This window comes from Anabrus simplex, chromosome 6, assembly GCF_040414725.1.
Source record: "Anabrus simplex isolate iqAnaSimp1 chromosome 6, ASM4041472v1, whole genome shotgun sequence".
In the NCBI taxonomy this organism is placed as follows: Eukaryota; Metazoa; Arthropoda; class Insecta; order Orthoptera; family Tettigoniidae; genus Anabrus; species Anabrus simplex.
The window spans coordinates 279,880,352-279,905,089 of NC_090270.1; the positions used below are offsets into that span (position 1 = coordinate 279,880,352).

The 24,738-nt window shown below is 41.5% G+C and overlaps 1 protein-coding gene across 1 annotated transcript in view; it reads left to right on the plus strand.

Annotated features, from left to right (window-relative positions):
• LOC136875740 (lipase 1) overlaps positions 1-24,738 on the plus strand; it is a 125,130-nt gene that overhangs the window by 88,138 nt on the left and 12,254 nt on the right. The window contains exon 8 of the mRNA XM_067149312.2: positions 11,743-11,885. Within this exon, the coding sequence (XP_067005413.2) occupies positions 11,743-11,885 (143 nt within the window). The remainder of the gene's footprint in view (positions 1-11,742; positions 11,886-24,738) is intronic.

The following is a 24,738-nucleotide window of genomic DNA, read 5'->3' on the forward strand; positions in this document are numbered from 1 at the left end:
ACTTTCATAGAGGTGAGACCCGTGAATACTTCAGAAATTTTAATAAGAAGGTACAAGGATACAAGGCACCTTCCCTTTGCTTTCTAAGGAAAGATAGAACTCTTGCAACATCAAATGAAGAAAACTGCAAAATCTTAGCTAAGTATTTTAACGACCTTCTAAACTGTGAAAAACCAGCCAACCCCATCAAAACAAACAAACCAGTGAGCCAAAACCTGCCATCTTCTCCACCAAATCGCGATGAAATCAAACGCCACATAAAGAGACTGAAAAATAACACGGCTCCTGGTGAAGACTCCATGATTGCAGAACTGTGGAAACATGCCCCGGAAGAAGCAATTGACATCCTACACCAAACCATTGTAGATATATGGGAAAAAGAACAACTACCAGAGGACTGGAAGCTAGCCTTGATCCATCCTTTACACAAGAAAGGAAATATAAAAGATGTGAACAATTACCGTGGAATTTCTCTTCTGCCAGTAGCCTACAAAATCCTATCACTATCCATCCTTGAAAGACTAGAACAGCAAAATGAGCACAAACTCGGGGAATACCAAGCAGGTTTTCGGAAAGGCCGATCAAGTGCAGAACAAATACTTAACCTAAAAACCATAATAAGATACCATATGCTGAGAGGTCGAACCTATGTATCTACATTTGTAGACTTCAGGAAAGCATACGACTCCATCGAACGTGATGTGTTGCTTAATATCCTTGCAGAAATGGGAGTCGATGAGAAACTGCTGGCGATAATAAGGGCAACACTAACTAATACCAAATCCAAAGTAAAATTCCAAGGATGTCTCTCTGAACCCTTTGAGATCAAGACAGGCGTTCGACAGGGAGATGGGCTGTCACCTCTTTTGTTCAACTGCGTACTTGAGAAGGTAATACAGGAGTGGCGAAAGACGTTAAAAGAAAGAAACCTTTACAAACCCGTAAGGATTGGGACAAAGAAAAATGGAGTGGAAATAGATTGCTTAGCGTTCGCTGATGATATAGCCCTTATGGCAGAAAATTTCGAAAGTGCAACAGAACAGATCAATGTGTTGAAGGAAGTAGCAGAACAAACAGGTTTACAAATTTCCTTTCAAAAGACAGAAGTAATGTCAAATATCAAAGATGATACGGCACAACTAAACACCAAATATGGAATGATAAACTGTGTTAGTAAATTTAAATACCTTGGGGAATGGATTCAGCAAAATGGACTTGACAAAGAGGCCATAGCAGCAAGAATCAAGAAAATGGAAGTCAATTTCCAAACCACCCACAACATTTACAACAAAAAGTGCTTTTCCCTGAACACAAAAATTCGTCACTACAACACTGTCATCAAACCAGTATCACTGTATGCATCTGAATGCCTTATCCTGTCCAAGAAATGTTTGCTTGCGGATTTAGAGAGGAAAGAAAGAAAGATCTTACACACCATACTTGGTCCAAACTACAAAAATGGCATCTACATTAGAAAATCCAGGCAAGAAATATACTCTAAGATAGAGAAGATCACGGACACAATGCGTAAAGGCAGAGTTCGCTTCTACGGTCATATACGACGGATGATCGACTCTCGATGGACGAAACGTATCTTCAGTATATTTGACGCAAAACCAAAAACGGCAATGCCATGGTACGTTAATGTCAAGAAAGATCTTAAAGAACTGGGCCTACAAGCAGAAGATGCACAAGACCGAAATCTTTTCAGAGCAGCCATCAAGACTTTTGGGACTTTCCGGGACGAAAAACGGGCAACTGGTGCTAAATGGACAGAAGAACGTCGTGCTAAACACAGTGAGCTAATGAAGACGATGTGGATCAAGCGAAAGACGAACAAATGCCAGAATGTAAAGTGAGGCTTATCGTGGTCCCTAGTTGGCCGATTAGCGAAGTTGAATGAATGAATTATTATTATTATTATTATTATTATTATTATTATTATTATTATTATTATTATTATTATTATTATTATTATTATTATTATTATTATTATTATTATTATTATTATTATATAATTCGCTGGGGCCATCAAGGACCACGTTAAGTCTTGTTGCATTTGACACTGAACTTGGCCTTCTTTAGAGCCCAAATTTCCCTCATTCTTTGTGAGTGGGCCTGCTTACGCTTCTCTGTCCAAGGGGCACCGTGTCTTCTCTTCGGTTGCTCGTCTCGGTTTAGCCCGTTCGTCAATATTTTCTTGCGGAAGAGATCTCTGTTAAGGGCGTCTTCAGCTGAGATATGTAGCATTTGCAGGTCTTCTTTGGTATTTCTGAACCAGGGAATTGTGGTTTTGGGGTTTGAATCAAAAAAGTGAAAGATTTCTTTAGTTAACTTTCTTCCGTCCATTCTTTTCCGATGACCGTAAAATCGTGCCCGTCTTTTTCTGATTGTGTCGGTAATTTTCTCTATTTTGCTGTAGACTTCCTTGTTAGATCTCTTTTGATGGATTCCATTTCTGTACTTTGATCCCAAGATTCCTCTCACAATTTTGCGTTCTCTTTCCTCCAGTTCTTCAAGGAGTCCTTTGTTGGCATTTAGAGACAGGGTTTCGGCTGCGTATAGAACTACTGGCTTCAGAACTGTTTCATAGTGACATATCTTGGTGTTTTGGGAAAGGCATTTTTTGTTGTAGATTGTGCGGGATGTTTGGTAGGCTATTTCCAGTTTGCGTACTCGCTCCTGAAGTGCTTCTTTGTCCAGTCCATTTTTCATGATGATCTCACCCAGGTATTTGAATTTGTCTACTCGGGTGATGTCCCCGTATTTTGTATGGAGTTTTGGTGGAGCCTCTTTGATGTTAGTCATTACTTCTGTTTTCTCAAACGATATCTGCAAACCAGTTGGTTCGGCAATTTCCTTTAAAATTTCAACTTTCTATGTCGTTTGAGAGAACAGCAATATCATCGGCAAATGCTAAGCAGTCTGTTGCGATCCCCTTAGATTTGGTTCCTATTCTCAATGGACTGTAGTTGATTTCCTGTAGTCTCACCCGCCAGGTTCTGATGATCTTTTCAAGAACACAGTTGAAGAGTATCGGGGATAGCCCATCACCTTGTAGGACTCCTGTTTTGATGTCAAAGGAATGCGAGAGACATCCGTGGAACTTCACCTTGGATTTTGTATCGGTCAGGGTGGCTCTAATTAATGCCAGTAGTTTCAAATCAACTCCAAATTCATTTAAGATGTTTAGCAGGACTTCCCGGTCAATGGAGTCGTACGCTTTCTTAAAGTCCACAAAGACAGACACATACTGCTTGGACCTTAGTGTACAATATCTAATGATCGTTTTGAGATTTTGGATCTGTTCAGCTGTTGAGCGACCTTTTCTGAACCCTCCTTGGTATTCACCTATTTGATGTTCGACTTGTGCTTCCAAACGCTCCAGGATGGCAAGTGATAGAATTTTGTAAGTCACGGGTAGCAAAGATATTCCTCTGTAGTTGTTGATGTTCTTCATGCTGCCTTTTTTGTGTAATGGATGGATCAAAGCTATTTTCCAATCTTCGGGTAGGGTCTCCTTGTTCCAGATTTCTTCTATTTGCTTTTGCAAGATATCAAGTGATTCCTCTGGGGCATATTTCCATAGTTCTGCTACTACTGAGTCTTCCCCCGGCGCTTTGTTATTTTTGAGACGGGCAATATGGCGCTTGATTTCATCTCCGTCGGGTGGTCTGTAATCTGGGTACCTCAGTAAGGGTTCCTTGGTCTCAATGGCGCTTTGCGATTTAGAGCAATTAAGTAAATTCTTGAAGTAATCTGCCAGAATGCTGCAATTTTCTTCATTTGACGTCGCCAGTGTGCCGTCCTTTCACTCAAAGCATAGAGATGGTGGTTTATAGCCAGTGAGTTTGCGTTTGAAGGCTCTGTAGTACTCTCTGCTTTCATTCTTCCTAAAGTTTTGTTCTATCTTTTCAATGAGAGATTTTTCGTATTTACGTTTCTCAGTTCTGAACACCCTAGCTGCTTGGGCACGTTGGGTTTTGTAGGTTCCCAATCATTTTCTGATTTCGTAGAGCAGTACTGTTTCCACGCATTGAGTCTTTCTTGGAGGACTGATTCGCAGGTACCATTCCACCAGGCATGCTTTTTGCTTCTCTTGATTTCTGCAACGTCTTTAGCGGCCTCAACAAGGAGACTTTTGGCGTTGTTAAAGTCACATTTATTTGGTCTAGCCTTCTCCTGGAACTCCTCGACCCTTTGCCGACGTTTATCATTGTCGAAGCTTGTGATTTGTTTGGTTGTCTTCCTTGTGTTTGCGGGAATTGGTTTTGAATTTGATAAGAGACATATAATGATCTGAGGCCACATTGATGCCTTTCTTTACCTTGACATTCATAATCTCAGGGCTGTTTCTCCTGGAGACTGCAACATGATCAATTTGGAACTCTCCGAGAGCTTGGACGGGAGAACGCCAAGTCATTTGCTTTCTGGGTAGATGGCGAAAGTGGGTCGACATGACCTGCAGGTTGTGATTTTCGCAAATGGACACCAGTCTTTTGCAGTTGGGATTGGTTCTTTTGTGAGCAGGGTAATTTCCTGTAACTTTCTTGTACATCTGTTCACAACCTAGTTGGGCATTGAAGTCACCCAAAAGAAGCTTGACATGGTGTCTGGGGATTTTGTTTAATTTTTCATCCAGTAGGTCCCAGAAATTATCAACTTCGTCTGGATCAGACTTGTTCTTATCGTTTGTAGGAGCATGTGCGTTAACTAAGGCGTAGGTTTTGTTCGCGCATTTAATTGTGAGTATAGACAATCTGTCATTCACAGGTTCGAAATTTGCAACCGATTTAAGGATCTTGGTTCTAACAGCAAACGCGGTTCCAAGCATCACAGCTCCATTGAGGATTCCCCTTTGCGCTTTGCTCTTGAAAAATCGGTAGCCTTCGGATTCAAAAATCTCTTCATCTGGGTACCTTGTTTCCTGTAGGGCCATTATGGATATCTGATTTTCGTGAAGAGCTTTGGTGAGGGTTTTCAGCTTGCCAGTTTGTGTAAGTGAATTTATGTTGAAAGTTGCTAGAATGGTTTTAGATTTTGGCCTGAGTTTTTGACTCTTCGGGGTACACCGAGACGCTCCGACTCGTCTCTTGCATGCTGTCGAGTCTCCCCCAGAATCCGAACGAGACTCGTGCGCCGTGGCGTTCACGACGAGGGATTTATCCGCAGACTTACCCCCTGGGGTATGTTTCCTGAAATGTTGTGCCATCATGCTTTTTGACTTGACTTTGCTTTAGACGGATACCCATCCTTTTACAACTAGAGTTGTTAGCCCTAGAGGTTACCTCAAGATGTTTTCTGGCTTCTGGTCATTTACCAGTCTTCGCCGTAACTCTGGCAAGGGACCAGGTTTTTTTCACGGTGGTATTTTATTTCCCTACTATCCTCTGACTCTGCTGGCGGCAGAGTCAGCGAGCTTTCCCAATTCCAATGGGACGCGCCCGATGGAGGTAACCGGTAAATCCCCACACGGGTATTATTATTATTATTATTATTCTTTCGTTTTGGCCGACTATGGACCACTTTAATTCGAATTCAGCTTCATCTGATTCCGGACTTTAATCCTCGTCCAGTACTCGTTCATCGTTTCATTCTGCAATCTCCACCTTTCTTCTGTCCATGGTGCTTGGGTACGGGATCTAACTTTTTCTTGAAACCTTTTCGTGGCTTTGACCCTCGACTTGTAAGCATCCCTGGTGCTGATTTCCGTTCCTTGTATTCCCATTTCTTCCAGGCCCCTCTTCACCTCCTGGTACCAGCGCACTCTAGTTTTCCTGATCTCAAAACATCTTAGTATCTGATTGGTCAGTCTCTGGCGAGTTCATTCTGTAGATATGTCCGAAGAACATGGCTCTCCTCTTCCGGATGGTATCTGAGATCATTTCCATCTTGATATATAATTCTTGGTTTCCTTTCTTTCTGTTTGATCCACTGTTCTTTAGGGTCCAATATCTTCCTCAGAATCTTTCTCTCCACTAGTTCCAACTTCCTAACCAATCCTGTTTGTATCAGGTTCAAACTTTCAGCTGCATACAAAGCTTCCGGGCGTATCACTGCCTGGTATTGTCTGAGTATAGCATTGATCGAGATATTCTTCTTGTTGGAAGTGTTCATAGTTAGTTTATATGCCAAGTTCATCTTGTTGGGTACGGGATCTAGGGGATACAGGAGAGCGTATCTACACGACGCCACATAAGATGACTACCGCAGCAGTAGTCGAAACGTCTGGGAGAAGCGAGAGGAGTGGACCACGGCATAACAGCCCGGAAGAATTTTATTATATTGACACCGGCCGTGAAAGCCTTCATACTTTAATTCATCTTGTTGATTCTCGATAACAGCGCTTCTCTTTCTGACAGTTTATTGTACATCCACTACCCCAGATATTTGAAATTTTCCGCTTTCTGAACCCTTTCTCTCTCAACTGTCATCTATCTGGATGCTGTTTTGATGTTGATCGTGTATTGTGTCTTCTCGAAGGAGACCCGTAGGCCTGCCTTACTTGCTTCGTCCTGGAGTTGGGCAATTTGGTTCTGTGCCTCCTCTATTGACACTGACAGAACCCCAGTGTCAGCGGCAAAGACTAAACAATCAACTCCAATTCCTTTGTTCTTGCCTCCCATTCGTATACCACTTATTCCTTGCATTTTGTGGTGCCACTCTCTAATCGCTTTGTCAAGAATCCCAAAAGATTCCGATAGGCTCCCTCTGAACTTCACCATGGATGTTGTGCCAGTCACTGTATGTTTAATGAGTACTCTTGTTTTCCTATCTAGACCCGTTCCTTATAGGATATGAATCATTGTCTACGGAATCGTAGGCCTTTTTCTCTGTTTCTGGTATGCAATGATCAATTTTAGGTTCAGGATCGGTTCTGCACATGTTCTGCCCTTTCTAAAATCTCCTTGAGACCAATTTGTGGCTCCAATTGTTTTTCAGCCCTATGTAGCAGTGGCTTTGAAAATGTCTTGTATGTCTCTGGTAGTAGCGATATTCCCCTGTAATTATCAACATCTGTCTTATCTCCTTCCTTGTGAAATGGGTGTATCAACCCTAATGTCCATCCATCTGGCAGCTTCTCCTCTTCCCAAATCTTGCTCAGGATTCTTGTCAGTTCAACGATGGCTCTGTCATCGGCATATTTCCAAAGGTCCGCAATAATCCCATTTCTCAAGGGGCTTTATTGCACTTCAGGGTATTGATGATGTTCCTGACTTCTTCCACAGTTGGAGGTTCTGAGTCTGGATATTGTTCTTTGTGACTGTGGTCGACTGAAGGTACGCCTGGTAAGGTAAGGGTGTATTCTGCCCGAAGCCAGATCCGAACCTCAGCAGAGGTGTCCTGAGCCGGAGTTTACATGCAATAGGATGGCCAGTTCCTTTCCGCTCCTCCATTCCCTTACCCCCACCAACAGCACGTGGCAACCCATCCAAATCTTGACCACGCCCAATGTTGCTTAACTTCGGAGATCTCACGGAATCCGGTGTTCCAACACGGCTACGGCCGTTGGCAGTACAGCTAAATGTTTTGTAAAAGTCTTGGTTGTTATTTTTCTGAAAGTCCTGTTCGATCCGAATCAAGCGTTCTTTCTCGTACTTTCTCCTCAGATTCCTGATTATCTTGGCAGTTCTCTTCCTTCTTTCCTGGAACTTCTTCTAGTTTTCGGGTATTTTCCGGAAACACCAATTCACGCATGCCTTCCGGCGTTCTTCAATTGCCTCATCGCCTTCAGATGACCATCACGCATGTTGTCTTCTTTTCTCCAAAGGAACAGTGGTTTTTCACTATCAATAACAGCCTATTTTAATTGTTCCCATCCCTGATACTGCCCTGTGTTCAATTCTCTTGTGAAATCTGTGAGTGTTCTCAGCATTTCAGTGCCGAACTTAGTTATATGAACTGTGTTCCTGTTTTTTTCGGGATCTTGGGATGATCTTGACTTTGTTCTTGGAGAGAAAATGATCTGAATCTAAGTTTGCACCCCTCAGGCCTTTTACGTTTTGAATCTCCTTTTCTCCTTGTTTCGAGACTGTTGCATGAATAATCTGGAACGCTCCCAGGCTGGGGTTAGGAGATATCCACGTTTTCTGTGTTCTCGGGAGGTGTCTGAAGGCTGTCGATCTCATGACCAGATTGAAGGTCTTACGCAATTCTATCAGTCGCTCTCCATTTCGGTTCATCCTTTTGTGGGCTGGATATTCTCCAATGATGTTTCTGAATCTCCTTTCTTTTCCTAGTTGTGCATTAAAATCTCCAAGTATTACGATCACATTGTTAGTTGGTACTGTGGATATTGTTTCCTCCAAATCTTCCCACAAGTCCTCTACATTTTCTGGGTCTCTTTTGTTGCTCTCATTTGTGGATGCGTATACGTTGACTAGCGTGTAGAGCTTATTTGCTCCTTTAAAATAAAGGGTGGAAATTCTGCCGTTTCGAGACATGAAGTCGGTTATTGCTCCTAGGATTGGTTTATTTATTATGAAACCCGTTCCCAAGTGAGGTTTCGTTTTTCATCACTCTCTTGCCTGGGTTTCCTTTCAAAATTCTATACCCTTCTGATTCAAAAGCTGACTCATCTGCGAATCTGGTCTCCTGTAATGTTGTTATCAGGATATTTTTTGGACCAGGTATCAGTGAGATGTTTGAGTTTTCCAAGTCTGAAGAGTGAATTGGCATTAAATGTTGCTAAGTGAGCTACTCCCTTGCTCTTTAATCTGTTGCATGCCTGTGCGAGCTCCCAAGAATCCAAAGGCTCGCTAACGTTGTTCTTGACAACGGTGGTCTGCATACCACCTGGGGTAGTGCCAATGATTATCTTTCCATCATGCTGAGTTGAATGTTTCGCTTTGGGGCCGCCGCCTAGGTATCGACGATAGATACAACTGAGGTTGTTAGCCTCAGAGGAGTTAAGTTCACCCCCGCCCCTAATATGGAGAGCAGGCGCTGCCCCTGAGCCGCCCACTATGGACTCAGACACTCAGAATAAGTTTGATATCCGTCCCTAAATTGGATCAGATACATTTCACTCCATTAATCCCGAGCACTGGGTTGCCTCCTCCACCATATACGCTGTACCGAAGGCCACTTTCTCCGTCGCAGTTGCCACTGAGATCTTCATCGTAACCCTGGCAAGGGACCCTTACCAGATTTTACACACCGGGACTCACATACGCAGCGTTTGATAGGCTCTGATGTAGTCCAAGTACACATTTTCTCTAGTCAATACCAAGAGAGTGAATTTTAAACACTGTATTTCACCCGAAATGAATCTGGAAAAACAAGTAAGGATATAGTGTTGTATAAGGATTCCTCCATCTTATTTATAGACGTGTATAATCAGTAGACTTCACATTTCTTGGTGATAAAATATTATTTTAGGTGCCTAAAATAAGCTCGCAAATATGAAACAAAATAGGTTTTAAAAAATGTGTTAGAGGACCCATGCAGCTCGGCAGCATTTCTTATAAATAGGTCAGATAACACGTCTTGAAATGCCTGTCGCAGTTATGTTGTTTTGCCTGCCCTTTTCAATAGTTTTATGAAAAATTGATACCCATACATAATAACTGATGCAGTCATGGTGATGGTCGTCGCAGATCAGATGTTGAAGTACAGTACCAAGATGAGTTGGCGGTAGCGGGAGAGGTGTATCTGAGGGTACTTGGGGGTTCCGCGGGACCTCACCCGGGTATCGGCAGCGGCGGCCGCTCTTGCGGCTTAACTTGAACTTGATGTAGTTTCTAACATTTCTTTCCATTACAATATTCTCTGTGCTTCGACCATTCGTGCGTATCTGGATCTTAACCTTTTCAAACGATCTTTCCCGAGACAGTGCAACATACAATTGGCCGTCGCTGAATACTAGTTCGGGTAAGTAAACACCCTCTTTTTCAAGAGTTTGTCCCTGCGCTTTATTAACAGTCATGCAGTCATGATACCTTCCCGTCTGTACGTACGTAGACTGTTTTATCTTTGCAGCATGTATAATTAGGAACGTTCTGCCATCTGTTGAGTATATTCAGAAGCTGGAAGGTCAGAGTACCCAAGAATATGTAGCAGAGAATAGTATTCGTCCATGATCAGTGGAAGTATATACTTTCCGGCTTGACAGGTAGAAATCAAACATGACTGCATGCAATGTCATTACTAAGGATGGAAATCACAAAATATCAGAGTATTAATGAAAGTGTTAGTCGCTTAGCAACCTGCTACGTACAGAATGTATTGCGGGTAAGGGTAAGCCTTCGCCTGCATTAACTGGAGTGATCGCTTAATGATTTGATTTTATGATTTCTCAAAGTTGGTTGAAGTTAGAGACCTATCCATGTACCATGATTCACCGGCAGGTAATGCCGGAAAGAATACAACAGAGATAAAGCAAATCGGTCCAGTAGAACGGACGGACGGATTTGCCAAAGCTGTTTTTAGTAAACTCTTTTAATATGTAGATTTTAGACAGCTTTCATTTTGCGTATAATAATAGGCATAAATTAGAATACGATACTTATTTTGCTAAATTGACAATAAGTCGTTAATGGTAAATAAAAAAAACGAATTTCACTCACCTTTTTGCTGCAACCGTCACAGACTATAATTTTACCATCCAATCTGAAATGGCAAACACCTTTAGCCACTTTTTAATTGAAGGTGACTTGGAAGCTGACACTTTCGGCATAATTCAGACACTGACCAAACGGTAACACTGAAATGTTTTCACAGAATGAAATGAAGAGTTTTTGTTTCCAGCAGGTCAATGGACACTGTCTCCCACCTCGTGACACACACACACAGACTGCGGGAGGACTTGCGGGGAGTTTGGTTTATAGCTTCCAGTTTTTAAGATTTTGTTCTGAAAATATTTCAAGAATACACTGTTCAATATACTGAACATGAATCGGAAAATATTTTAGTTTCATGGAATAAATAAAAAGAATTTTAACCAATTTAGGGGTATACAAACTACTAGTTATTGGTGTATTATATCAATCTAGTCACTGCACCGTAGGACCACCATCTTTAACATTATAAATACATGAACCCTGTAAATACAACTTTATTTTAAGTTATCTCTGCGGGAAGTAAATAGATTTTGACTAAAATCCGAAGTCTTATAATCAGTAATGCAAGGTGTTTCAAAAATACGTGGCATAATTTCAGGGTTTGATTCCTCACATATAGAGAAGGAAAAAGATATATATATTAACGTGAGTCCGGAAATCCGCACTTTACGAGCTAATAGTCTGCCGTGGTCTAGAGCCTCAGGAGTCGAGGGAGACTGCATGTACTAATGGACTCGTCTTGGCCTTATAAGAGGTGTTCAAAATGCGAGCCTTCTGCCTAACTGCAAGCTTGTGCTCGTCGCATGGAGTTACGAAAAAACGCGAAAATGGCCGGTGTTGTATGTATTGTTTTAAATGACCTTATGATTGTGTTATGAAGTGTTGTTTCATCTTCCACAGTGGACGCGTACACCAAAGTGTGTAACCCCACATAAAGAAGTCCAGTGGGTTTGGATCAGGAGATCGTGGAGGCCAAGAAAGCACGCGTTTCCGGATCCATGCTTGTATACACTTTTTAATTCTTTATATGTGAGAAATACAACCCCAAAATTAAAGCGTGTATATTTGAGACACACATTTACTAGAAAGAAATGCACTACATAACATTATCTGTCCACAAAAGTGATAACACGAGTACGTTTATAATATTAATGTTATATTCATTTCTTTTCATGTGCAGGAAGGTTTCAACAGTTCGACTACGGTGAGAAGTTAAACGAGCAGATATACGGGTCATCCAAACCGCCAGAATACAACCTGAAGATGCTTACTGCTCCTGTGGCGATGCACTACGGAGCTTCAGACTCGCTCATCTCCAGTAAAGTTAGTATATTAGCAAAATAATGTATGTGTATATATATATATATATATATATATATATATATATATATATATATATATGAATGTAATTTATTTATTTATTTATTTATTTATTTATTTATTTATTTATTTATTTATTTATTTATTTATTTATTTATTTTAAAATTTGATTTACGTCGCAACGACACAGATAGGTCTTATGGCGACGATGAGTTAGGAAAGGCCTAGAAATGGGAAGGAAGAGGCCCTAGTCTTCATTAAGGTACAGCCCAAGCATATGCCTGGTGTGAAAATGGGAAGCGGAAGAAAATCATTATCAAGGCTACCGACAGTAGGGTTCGAACGCACTATCTCCCAGATGCAAGCTCACAGCTGCGCGCCCCTAACCACACAGCCAACTCGCCCGGTCTAGTAAATTTCACTTGTTAACACGTAATGTTATACGTATCGTAGCCTATACGTGTCCACGTGAGGTGATTCAAGTAAGTAAGATGACCGATATCTTCAGAACTGTAAAAGATATCACTATTCTGTTTTAACGGAAATGGTAATGAGGAAAAGGCATGGTTGTTCCTGTTCATTATATTTACTTAAGCTCTTCACTGAAAATGTCGTGATATTACTTATATCAGAAACACCTTGAATCAAGGTAAATGAAATTGCATCTACTATATGTCCGGCTCCATGGCTAAATGGTTAGCGTGCTGGCCTTTGGTCACAGGGATCCGGGGTTCGATTCCCGGCAGGGTCGGGAGTTTTAACCATCATTGGTTAGTTTTCCTGGCACGGGGCTGGGTGTGTGTTCTCTTGTTCATCATTGTATCCTCATCACGACGCGCAGGTCGCCTACGGGAGTCAAATCACAAGACCTGCACCTGGCGAGCCGAACCCGTCCTGGGATCTCCCGGCACTACAAGCCATACGCCATTTCGTTTTTTTCATCTACTAGGCCTATATAAGATATTCTGATGACACTACACTATTGGCTTACAGTGAAAAGGGCACGCAGAAATATACTACACACATATTCATCTATTTTGAAATCATTGAGTCAAATATCAGAAACAAATATCAGTATTGAAACTAGGAGAATTACAAACGCTAAACGATGTTCCGAATAGACAAGACATATTTATTTGCAATGAACTGCTGCTGTATATGGTTGTGAAAATTAGATTTTCTTGATAGACGGCAAAAGAGTGTAGAGTCGATGAAAATAGGCTTGTGGAAAATGCTATTTCGATAGAAAGAAAAAACAATGAAGATTTAAAACAAGGAAGATAATCAATCATCACTGATCTGCAATTAGGACTGTCACTCAGGCGGCATATTCCCTATCAATCTTTACCTAGTCTTTTCTTGAAGATAAAGATATCCGAAACCTCGGCGCTAACAAGGGAAGTCATTCATTCGTTACACTCCGATTCCGTTCAAAGTTTGCATGCGGGTAAGGTAGCTGAGCTAGAGCGCATTCTAAAAGTGAAAATTATGTGAGCCCAGATTAATGTTTATTTAACGTTGGAAGTTGTAAACATGCGCGTGTAGGTGCTCTGCAAGTCCACCTCTGTGGTGTAGTGGTTAGTGTGATTATCTGCCAGCACCCATCCCCCCACCACCACCACCACCACCACCACCACTAGGCCCAGGGTCGATTACCGGCTCTGCCACGAAAATTTGAAAAGTGCTACTGGAACAGGGTCCATTCAGCCCCGGGAGGTCAGTTGAGTTGAAGGAGGTTTGATTCCCACCTTAGTCATCCTCGAAGTGGTTTTCCATGGTTTCCCACTTGTCCTCCAGGCTCATTCCGGGATTCTACGTAACTTACTTAAGGTCACGGCCGCTTCCTTCCCTCTTCCTTGTCTATTCCTTCCGATCTTCCCATCCCCCCGCAAGGCCCCCATTCAGCATAGCAGGTGAGGTACTGTTCATCCTCCCCAGTTGTATCCCACGACCCAACGTCTCCAGCTACAGGACACTGCCCTTGTGGCGGTAGAAGTGGAATCTCTCGCTGAGTCCGAAGGAAAAACCAACCCTGGAGGGTAAACTGATTAAGCTAGCTAGTTAGATAGATAGATAAATAGATAGATAGTAGATACATAGATAGATAGATAGATAGATAGATAGATAGATAGATAGATAGATAGATAGATGCTCCGTAGCTCTTGGCTGAGATAAAGTTCAGGAGGATAAGTCACAGCCTTAGAGTTGACTTCAACTGACCACAACAGATAAATAATAATTTAGGAGTAGCATGGAAGACACAACGTAAACAAAAACATCCACCGGTACAATAGGGTGACGGTGAAAATGAGTTATTAATACTGATGTGTTTTGCTACACTCTGCCTCTTTGTCTGGCCGTCATGGTACTGGTCTTCAGTTTAGAGCGCAACGGGTTTGATTCCGGCGGTACTGGGTATTTTAACTGCTTATGGTTAATTCTTCTGGTTTTAGGGACTGGGGGTTCATGTTCGTCTCAATACACTTCTCTGCATACATACACAACACACTGCAGTACTAACCACCACAGAAACACGCAATAGCGAATACGTTCCTCCACACAGGGCATTCGGCCGTAATACTGTGCCACATCCATATCATTTTTATAACTGTTAGGTTCTTCATTCTGTCGAAACTAATTTTGAATAAATAAATTTATAAACCATCTGAAAAAGGAAACATATGTAACATTAATATACCTGAAAAACAGAAACAATAATATAGTTTGAACAAGAAATATAGCTGCGACGAGACTCGAACTCGCGTCGTCAAGTTTCACTGACAAGTACGGTCACACTCAGCCACCACTCCGATTGATTGTGGTGTAACTCTCCAAGTATATATTGTACACTTCGAAACGTTGAAGAGGCGGTAATCTGGTCTAGGGTTCTGCCACGGCGTTCTGTAATAAAATATACTTACCGCTCGGAGACTCTCACCTGCTTGGGGCGCGATCGGCTCGGGATCCTTCTTCTTAAGTTGGTACAAAAGGGAATTAAATACTGCGAGTACTGAAAATGAAAACCTACAACCTGTTTTCCAGACTTAGACAGGGTCAGGAATGTAATGAATGAAACATATATAGGCTAGTATTACAGTGGGGTCGCGACTCCCAAGGTGATTATTAATGACTGATAGATGCAATGAAATGATAATGGAAAGTGTGGCTGAAATGAAAGATGACAGGGAAAACCGGAGTAGCCGGAGAAAAACCTGTCCCGTCTCCGCTTTGTCCAGCACAAATCTCACATGGAGTGACCGGGATTTGAACCACGGTATCCAGTGGTGAGAGGCCGACGCGCTGCCGTCTGAGCCACGGAGGCTCGACTGCGGGTACTATCCCTACTAAATGAGAGTGGGTCAGACCGAATTTTCTTTCTTTCTTTCTTTCTTTCTTTCTTTCTTTCTTTCTTTCTTTCTTAATCTGCTTACCCACCAGGGTTGGTTTTCCCTCGAACTCAGCGAGGGATCCCACCTCTATCGCCTCAAGGGCAGTGCCCTGGAGCGTGAGACGTTGGGTCGGGGATACAACTGTGGAGAATGACCAGTACCTTGCCCAGGCGGCCTCACCTGCTATGCTGAACAGCGGCCTTGGTGGGGGATGGGAAGATTGGAAGGGATAGACAAGGAAGAGGGAAGGAAGCGGCCGTGGCCTTATGTTAGGTACCATCCCGGCATTTGCCTGGAGGAGAAGTGGGAAACCACGGAAAACCACTTCAAGGATGGCTGAGGTGGAAATCAAACCCACCTCTACTCAGTTGACCCGAGGCTGAGTGGACCCCGTTCCAGCCCTCGTACCACGTTTCAAATTTCGTGGCAGAGCCGGGAATCGAACCCGGTCCTCCGGGGGTGGCAGTTAATCACACTAACCACTGCACCACAGAGGCGTACCAGACCAAATTTTAACTAATTTATTATAAACGTGACATCAATTAAATTTCCAAAGTTTAAGTGGACAACAAAAATCATCAAAGTTACTCAAATTACAGAACAACAACCAATAGTTAGGTTACGCCATAAGCAACATTTCTCCATAAATCTCTTAATTTATAATATTCTTATAACATCACATTAATTAAAATTATTAACTAATTTAAAATTGTTTGATGACACCAAAGGTGTGTAATACTGATTAAATGATTGATGTAACCTTAGTTATTTTTCATTTTAAAATGTCAATTGAAGTAATCATTACATAAGGGTATCGCTGAGTGGTATTAAAGTTATCTTTAATTAAATTGGAAATTATCAAATATAAAAAAGTTGCACTGAAATTTATGAATTGAAACTGTTCCAATAAATTACAGGAGTTTCCTGATAACACACCTCAGTTTGAGAGATTACTGCTCCTTTTTATATTATCGTTATCTAAATAAGCATAAGAATACATATGACCTCAACTGTCCTTTCATGATCTGGTATCAGATGGATACTCAAAATTGCATCAACTTTTTACATTATATAATCGACCTGAGTTGGATATGAACTGAATACGAGCTAACTATAGCCTGTACGATTTGTATATGAGCAAGTTGTAAGCACTTGTGAGCACTTATGACCACTGTGTTTTACGCATGGATTCTTTAGATCAATTACTTTTAATTATACCTTTAGATCAGTTGAACAGACCTGCCTAATATGTACGTATTAACATTTTACCCATTCGATTTTAACTCGATCGGGTCTGCATTATTCTCAGATATTTTACTCCAGTTACTAAGGAAATGCCTTAAAGTATAAGATTATACATTTGCAGTCCTATTTACACCTTACATGGATATTGCATGCGAAATGTTCTTTTAAAAGAAGTAACCAGGCTGCCTTCCTTGCCTAAGATTACTGACCTCATACTTACATTACACTATGGGTGTATCCTCCCAGAAGTCCAATTATCTCATATCGCTTAAGTTTATCATCAAAAGAGTCAGATCGAAATAAATAGGCATGTAACCTCCTTCACGAAAATACATCAGACTGTAAGATCCTCGTAAAATATCATCATCATCATCATCTGTTTACCCTCCAGGTTCGGTTTTTCCCTCGGACTGAGCGAGGGATCCCACCTCTACCGCCTCAAGGGCAGTGTCCTGGAGCTTCAGACTCTTGGTCTGGGGATACAACTGGGGAGTATGACCAGTACCTCGCCCAGGCGGCCTCACCTGCTATGCTGAACAGGGGCCTTGTGGAGGGATGGGAAGATTGGAAGGGATAGACAAGGAAGAGGGAAGGAAGCGGCCGTGGCCTTAAGTTAGGTACCATCCCGGTATTCGCCTGGAGGAGAAGTGGGAAACCACGGAAAACCACTTCCAGGTTGGCTGAGGTGGGAATCGAACCCACCTCTACTCAGTTGACCTCCCGAGGCTGAGTGGACCCCATTCCAGCCCTCGTACCACTTTTCAAATTTCGTGGCAGAGCCGGGAATCGAACCCGGGCCTCCGGGGGTGGCAGCTAATCACGCTAACCACTACACCACAGAGGCGGTCTCTCGTAAAATATACTATGATTATTCTTCCCAGATAAAATTACAAATGAAAGGTCAAGCAAAATCAACCTTCGTAGAGAAATACTACCGGGAGAGTTGGGCGTGCGGTCAGGAGCACGCGGCTGTGAGCTTGTATCCGGGAGGTAATGGGTTCGAATCCCAATTCGGCAGCCCTGAAGATGGTTTTCCGTGGTTTCCCATTTTCACACCAGGCAAATGCTGGGGTTGTACCTTAATTAAGACCACGGCCGCTTCCAACCAACTCCTAGGCCTTTTTCCTATCCCATCGTCGCCATAAGACCTATCTGTGTCGGTGCGACGTAAAGCAACTAGCAAAAAAAAAGACTAACGATGTCAGGTATTTTATTATTATTATTATTATTATTATTATTATTATTATTATTATTATTCCTGTTATCTGACTTCACAATATTTCATAAATAGTTATTGTTATACACGTTATCAAAATATCACGGCAAATTTATTATCGTCGTGACCCATCACTACCAAATTTTCATTCGCAACGAAACATTATTACTATTATTATTATTATTCTCATATGAGTCAGACTCATTGGCTGAATGGTCACCGTTGTGGCCTTCGGTTCAGAGGGTCCCGGGTTCGATTCCCGGACGGGTCGGAGATGTTAATCACCTCTGATTAATTTTTCTGGCCCGGGGACTGGGTATTTGTGCCAACATTTTCCTCTTCATATTCAGACAACACACTACACTACCAAGTACCACAGAAACACGCAATAGTGATTAGATTCCTACATACAGGATTGGCGTCAGGAAGAGCATCCGGTCGTAAAAAGGGTCAAATCCACATGTGCGACACAGTTCGCACCCGCGACCCCACAGGTGTGGGAAAAGCGATAGAGAAAGAAAATTAAGATTATTATTCTCATATGACTTAGAAATTAGTGACATGGCAAATATAATTTAGATTATTAACTGACACAGTAGATATCCCAAAACATGATTATAAGGAAATCATACACGTTAAGCATATAATGACTTAATGCCGGGACCTAAACATTAACTCACGACTTGCCCGTAATTTATGTTACATGACATAACATTAATATTTAAAGTGACTTTAGCTGTCCCCCCCTAAATCATAAGATTAAAAACTGGCATAATTATATCTATCGGATGACAGCGTGGTCACGGATATACACAGTGAAAAAAAATTAGGGGAACATGTTTTTGAACGTATGCCATGCTCCACAAAACAATACCTCACATCCAGGTATATTACCAACTAAACCTGTATTCTTTACCGTTGAAGTATACAAAAGATCATCGATGGATTCGCATTCATTTTCAGAACACAAACGGAAATGTCCAAATAGGGACGAAAACAAAGTGATAACAGTCCTCCAGGGTGGATTTTATCACAGTTGGAAAACTTCAGTATGGTGTATGTCCTCCACGAGCATTTATCACGGCTTGGCACCTATGTGGCATGCACCGTATAAGTCGACGGAGGTCACGTTGCGGTATCAGGTCCCATTCTTCAATGAGAGCCGGTTCAAGGTCTTGGAGAGTCTCTGGTAGAACAGGACGCCCACGAACACTTCTGTCAAGCCTATGCCACACATGCTCGATGGGATTACGGTCGGAACTCATTGCTGCCCATTCCATATCTTGAATGCCCAGTTCTCGCAAGACAGCACTGGTGATGCGCGCTACATGAGCCCTGGCATTGTCGTGCGTGAGTACGAATTCACAGCCAACACCGTGTGCAGCAATCAACACACGCTGTAGCAGTATAACACACGCTGTAGCAGTATCTGCTCGATGTGCCCCGCCGCGGTAAGATTACCACGGACGACGACAAGATCCGTACGGCCATCAATACTGATGCCACCCCAAATCATCACAGAACCTTGTCCGAATCGGTCGCCTTCCTGGACAACATTTGGCTTGTACTGCTCACCATGGCGTCTCCATACACGTTGACGTTCATCACGCTGTGTCAGGGGAAATCTGGACTCATTTGTGAACAACACAGGTCTCCATTGACGAAGCTGACGTGGGTACGGGCAAACAGAAGGCGAGCTGCGCGATGTTGCTGCGTTAAACGGGGCACTCAAACAGGATGTCTGGGTCGTAAGGACACTTCTCTTAACCTGTTCCTTACTTTCTGGTCAGACACCGTGACTCCAGTGACCCACCCGAGGTATTGTTGCAGTTCTCTGGCAGTTGCTGAACGACGCCGTAACGCACACATGGTCAGATAGCGGTCATCCTGTGGAGTTTTATGCGTCCACGACCTTGTCCAACCCTCCTTGTGAACTGGGCTGTCTCACTGTAGCGATTTCACAAGCGGTGAATAACTGACGGAGAGACTTTGTGATCTACAGCAACACGACGGAAAAGTTCATCCTTCCTGGATCAAAGTGACGGCCCTTGCGACTTGAACCTCGTTAAGATGTCTCATGGGATGTGCTGGTTTACGTACAACGTGCTCAAATGACCGCAGTTATCTGTAGACCTCACAACGACACACGGACGCATCGCTATTCGCTTTGTTTTGAGGGGTCACCTGACAGTTTAATGCATGGCTACGCCTACAGACGGAGTATAACTTCGATTTGACACACCCTGAGTATCTAAGGTCTCAAGGTATGTTTTACAACCATTGGAACCCCATCTACCAAATTAACTTTCACATAGCAGACGTTACAAAACATGTTCCCCTATTTTTTTGAACTGTGTATTTAATTACAGTGACTCATATAATTATTCGGACACGTTAGTAATTATAGTCTTTGCTACACACTGGGCCTATATTTCAGAGAAAATATCGTACACGCAAACTAGTTTCTGACAGAACCCAGTTTGACATACTCAACACGACGTTCAAATGTGTACTTTTAGAAAACAGGAGAGAACCAGTGACCACGGAACCTCAGAACGCAGTTAACGTGCTTCAACAAAATTATTCGGACAAAAGTCAGTTGCCGTGCAGAGGTCGTGTGTAAAAGAGCCACGGACAGTGCGAACGTAAACATTCAGTGTGTTAGAGTGCTGTGTACAACGTAGGTGAAAATGGGCCGCAGAAGGGAGAGCGCAATCGAACAGCGGCAGCTAGTAATTTTTTACCATGCTAAAGGTAAAAGTCGTCGTAAAATGGCTGAAATGTTACAAATGAAGAAAAGTACAGTCTCTGATATTGTCACAAGGTTCTGGAAGGAAGATAGGATTGACATCTACCGCATACGGGACGTCCAAGAACTTTTTTCTGTGAGTGAAGTGTGTTATATCATCTGAAAAATGAAAAAGGCACCCAAGTTAAGTGCTCCAAAACTCGCTACGGAGATTGCCGCAGACACCGGAAAGAAAGTGCATCCCTAAACAATACGCAGAGTGCTCATAAGAGGTAGCTTTCACAGCCATATTGCAAGAAGGAAGCCCTTTATAAATCAAGTAAATCGAAGAAAGAGAATGCTGTTTGCCAAAGAGCATGTTAAAGAATACAATGAGTGGTGGAATGACGTTACAGTATATTTGCTGACGAGAGTAAATTTAAAATATTTCAGTCTGATGGGAGGTTAACAGTTTAGCGGTGTCGTAATATTGAGCTTCAAGACAAAAATCTGAAAGCAATTCTGGAGCATGGTGGTGGACATGTAATGGTATGGGGGTGCATGTCGGCGAATGGAGTTGGTGAATTGGTTTTTAGTGAGGGTAAAATGGACCTCTTTCAATACCTTAAAATACTGAGGAACAACATGAAAAAGAGTGCCGAAAAGATGGGGATTGGTGAACATTTTTAAGTTTTATCAAGATAACCACCCAAAGCATATGGTCTGGAATGTTAGGCTGTGGTTATTGTTTAATTGCGCAAAGGTACTTCATCCTCCCCCTCAATCACAAGACTTGAATGGGATTGAGAATCTTTGGGACAAACTGGATAAAGAAATAAGGAAAACAACAATCACATCTAGAGAATAATTGAAAAATGGACTTCAAGAAGAGTGGCAGAAGATATCTCCCGATTACATTCGGAAATTAGTGGAGAGCATGCCAAGTCGACTCACGGAAGTAATTATAATGAAAGGAAAGCCCACCAGATACTGAACCCTTAGGACCATAAGTAAAACGGCAAGTGTCCGATTAATTTTGTGCAATATTGGTTTTGATTGTGATTTTGTTTTTAATGATTATATTTTCATTGAACGTGTTCATTAGAAGAATGATGGATGTTTAGCTTTATTATTCCATACAGAAACTTGTATCTAATTTATATGAATGCTTTTTTATTACTGAAAGCACTAATACAAAGGAAACTATAATAAATCATGTCTGTCCGAATAATTATGCGAGTCACTATATTTACAAATGAATTAAAACAACATTTCAATAATCAGGTACTAACATTATCCAAGCTGCGTTGTCAGGCTATCCCATGCTGTCCTGTCGGCACCTCCTAGGGAATTTTAAGCTATGGCAGATCTGATAGCTGTCATGTTGAAAATTGGTGTTGAGACTTTCCTGAATTGTCTGACTAACTTTTGAAACATATATAAAACTCTGCATTTAATTGAAAATCTGAATATCTGCATTTAAAATGGAAATTATAAAAATTAACATTCCTTAAATAAAATACACACACGTCGGACATTGTACTCACACTTACTTGTTACCTGCTTACTTACACATACGTTATTTGAAGGGCGCCAGCTGTCACTCAGTACAGAAATAATAGAATGAGACTCTTGACTATCTCTAGGGTGTGGGGTAATAAGCTTACTTTTGACAACATACCATATAAGTTCTGGGAAAAGGAGATTGGCGTTCGGTTTCCCCATTAATTTTGAGGTTAAGATATTTTACTGTCAATGAAATGAAACTATGAATTCGTTTGATAGAACAATATATATTCTTTAAATAATATATCAAAAAATAGTGAGTCTTGTTGCGATAAAACAGATGAGATTATGACATTATGACATTGCAACTGAAAGAAACTAGGCATGAATTTGAATTCTTCTTGACCGGACATTTAACAATTTATACGAAATATTTCCCTCACTGATTCACTTGACTGTACCTTCAACACTTTGAGTGTAATTACGACGTAATCCATTGCTCTGGTGTTTACTGTAGATGTGTCACGCCTAACGTGGTGATACATCCTTGCGACTGCTTCTTCTCCATATCATCTGACTTCTTTGTAAGTCAATATGGTATGACCTCTTGGCAGGTCCAGGGTTGCCCTCTCTGACTCCTTGGTAAGCCTTGCGTCCGCGTCTTCCACTAAGTGACGGACCAACCATTTGGTCTCACTCTCTCAATGACCAATAATTAATGGCTCACTGAGTCTTCTCCATCTCTCGTTCACACTCGTTGGCTGACCACCTAAGGCCTCTTGATCTAGTAGACTACTTCACTGTACTGCATCCGTATAAGTAATGACTGACGCTACAATGTGCATCCACCTTATATAGACGTTGGTTGACACAACTACGTAATCTCCAGAAATAACAATGACATACTCCCACCTACGCGACAGATATTACATACAGTGGTGAAATAGCCCCGCGGCGACTAACTCCGTGAGCGCATATCTAAATAAATACAATGACATAGCCATGGCGCGGCGATGACTTGGCAGAATCTCCACTGGTCTAGCAATATAACAACGTCACTTCCAATCTCTGATATATACAACAGTTCTCACTGTACAGGTATTGAGTGTTATACTACACATACGTATATATGTATACATCTAAGTGCAATCTTGCAAGCAACAGGCAATTGCAAAATTGAATAAAACGGATAATTACAATAATAGTAACAATATCACAGATAAAATAATAATAATAATACTGACATAATAATAATAATAATAATAATAAAATACAGATAAAATAATAAAATAATAAAAATACAGATATCATCTTGTAACGGGATTTGAACCGTTACAATTCGCCTCCCTCATAAATAAATCGAAGAACAAAGAATCGATTGATTTATGAACAACATAATATATATATATATATATATATAACACTGACACATATAAACACTTTAAATGAGTATACAACAATAATTTTCTTTTTCAGCATCCATACATTTTATGATACATCACATATATGAGAATTTTTCTCGCACATTGCCATCGTAGATAACTGTTCAGTGTCCCATTCTCATACAATTCACAAGAGCATAGCCCTTAATTTAACACACACAAATAATTTTCAATCAATATACAATATTTTCTCCTTTTTTTAACATATCAAAATATTTTGTGAAAATTCACTTATATGAGAACTTTTCTCGCATATTGTTATCGTAGATAACTGTCCAATGTCCTGTTCTCCGTTTTGTCACACAGTACATGACAATGTAGCACTTATTCTTCCAATACACCAATACGACACTTGGTTCACACGCAAATCGTAGATGTTAGTTTTATTTTGCCAGTTTCTCACAAAATATAATCATCTTACTCTTATTTCAACAAATCTCACGTGAAATACTTCTTTAAGTTCTTAATGTTGTAAGTACCGACAATCTTCCCTTCCTGATCTTTTAAGGAATATGCACACTTCCCGATACGGCTCACAATAGTGAAATACCCCTGATACAAAAGAAAGAATTTAGACATATTTCCCGCCTCTGCAGATGATGGGAATGGAACTCTAAGTAGCACCTTGTCACCCAAACTGAATTCGTCCAATTTTGCCCTTTTCTGCTGGCGAATACGTTTATTGCCTGCTTTGATTAAATTTTCCCTAGCCAGCTGGATATAATAATCCTTAGATTTTCCCTCTCCCAAGTCTAAGCCTAGCATACTTGCAGTTTGATCGGTTGGCTTCCTACCAAAATGAATTTCATACGGCGTACATCCCGTAGACTCGTGTAACGTAGTGTTACACCATCGTTCTACATCACCCAGTCGTGAAAACCACGAACTGTGCTTATCATGTACGTATGCTCTGAATATTCTCCCGATCTCTCTCATGACCCGCTCGACCATATTACCTTGTGGGTATCGAATAGACGAATATATGGCCTTAACACCCAGTTCATTCAACTTGGTAGTCCATATCTTTGAACTGAACTGACTGCCGTGATCTGATAATATTCTGAGTGGACATCCAAACTCAGGAATATATCTGTCAATAACCTGCTTTAGGCAACCCCTTCCCGTAGCTTTTCTCAGGGGATACATTTTGACATATTTGCTGAAGGCATCAATCAAAACGAACACATACCGGTATCCATACCGAGATTTTACTAGTTGCCCGAACAGATCTACGCATATAAGTTGGCCGGGCTTGTCTACAATAACGGCTTGCCGTGGGCCCTCTAACGTCCTGTTAGGATGCTTACTACGTTGACATAGATCACAGGTC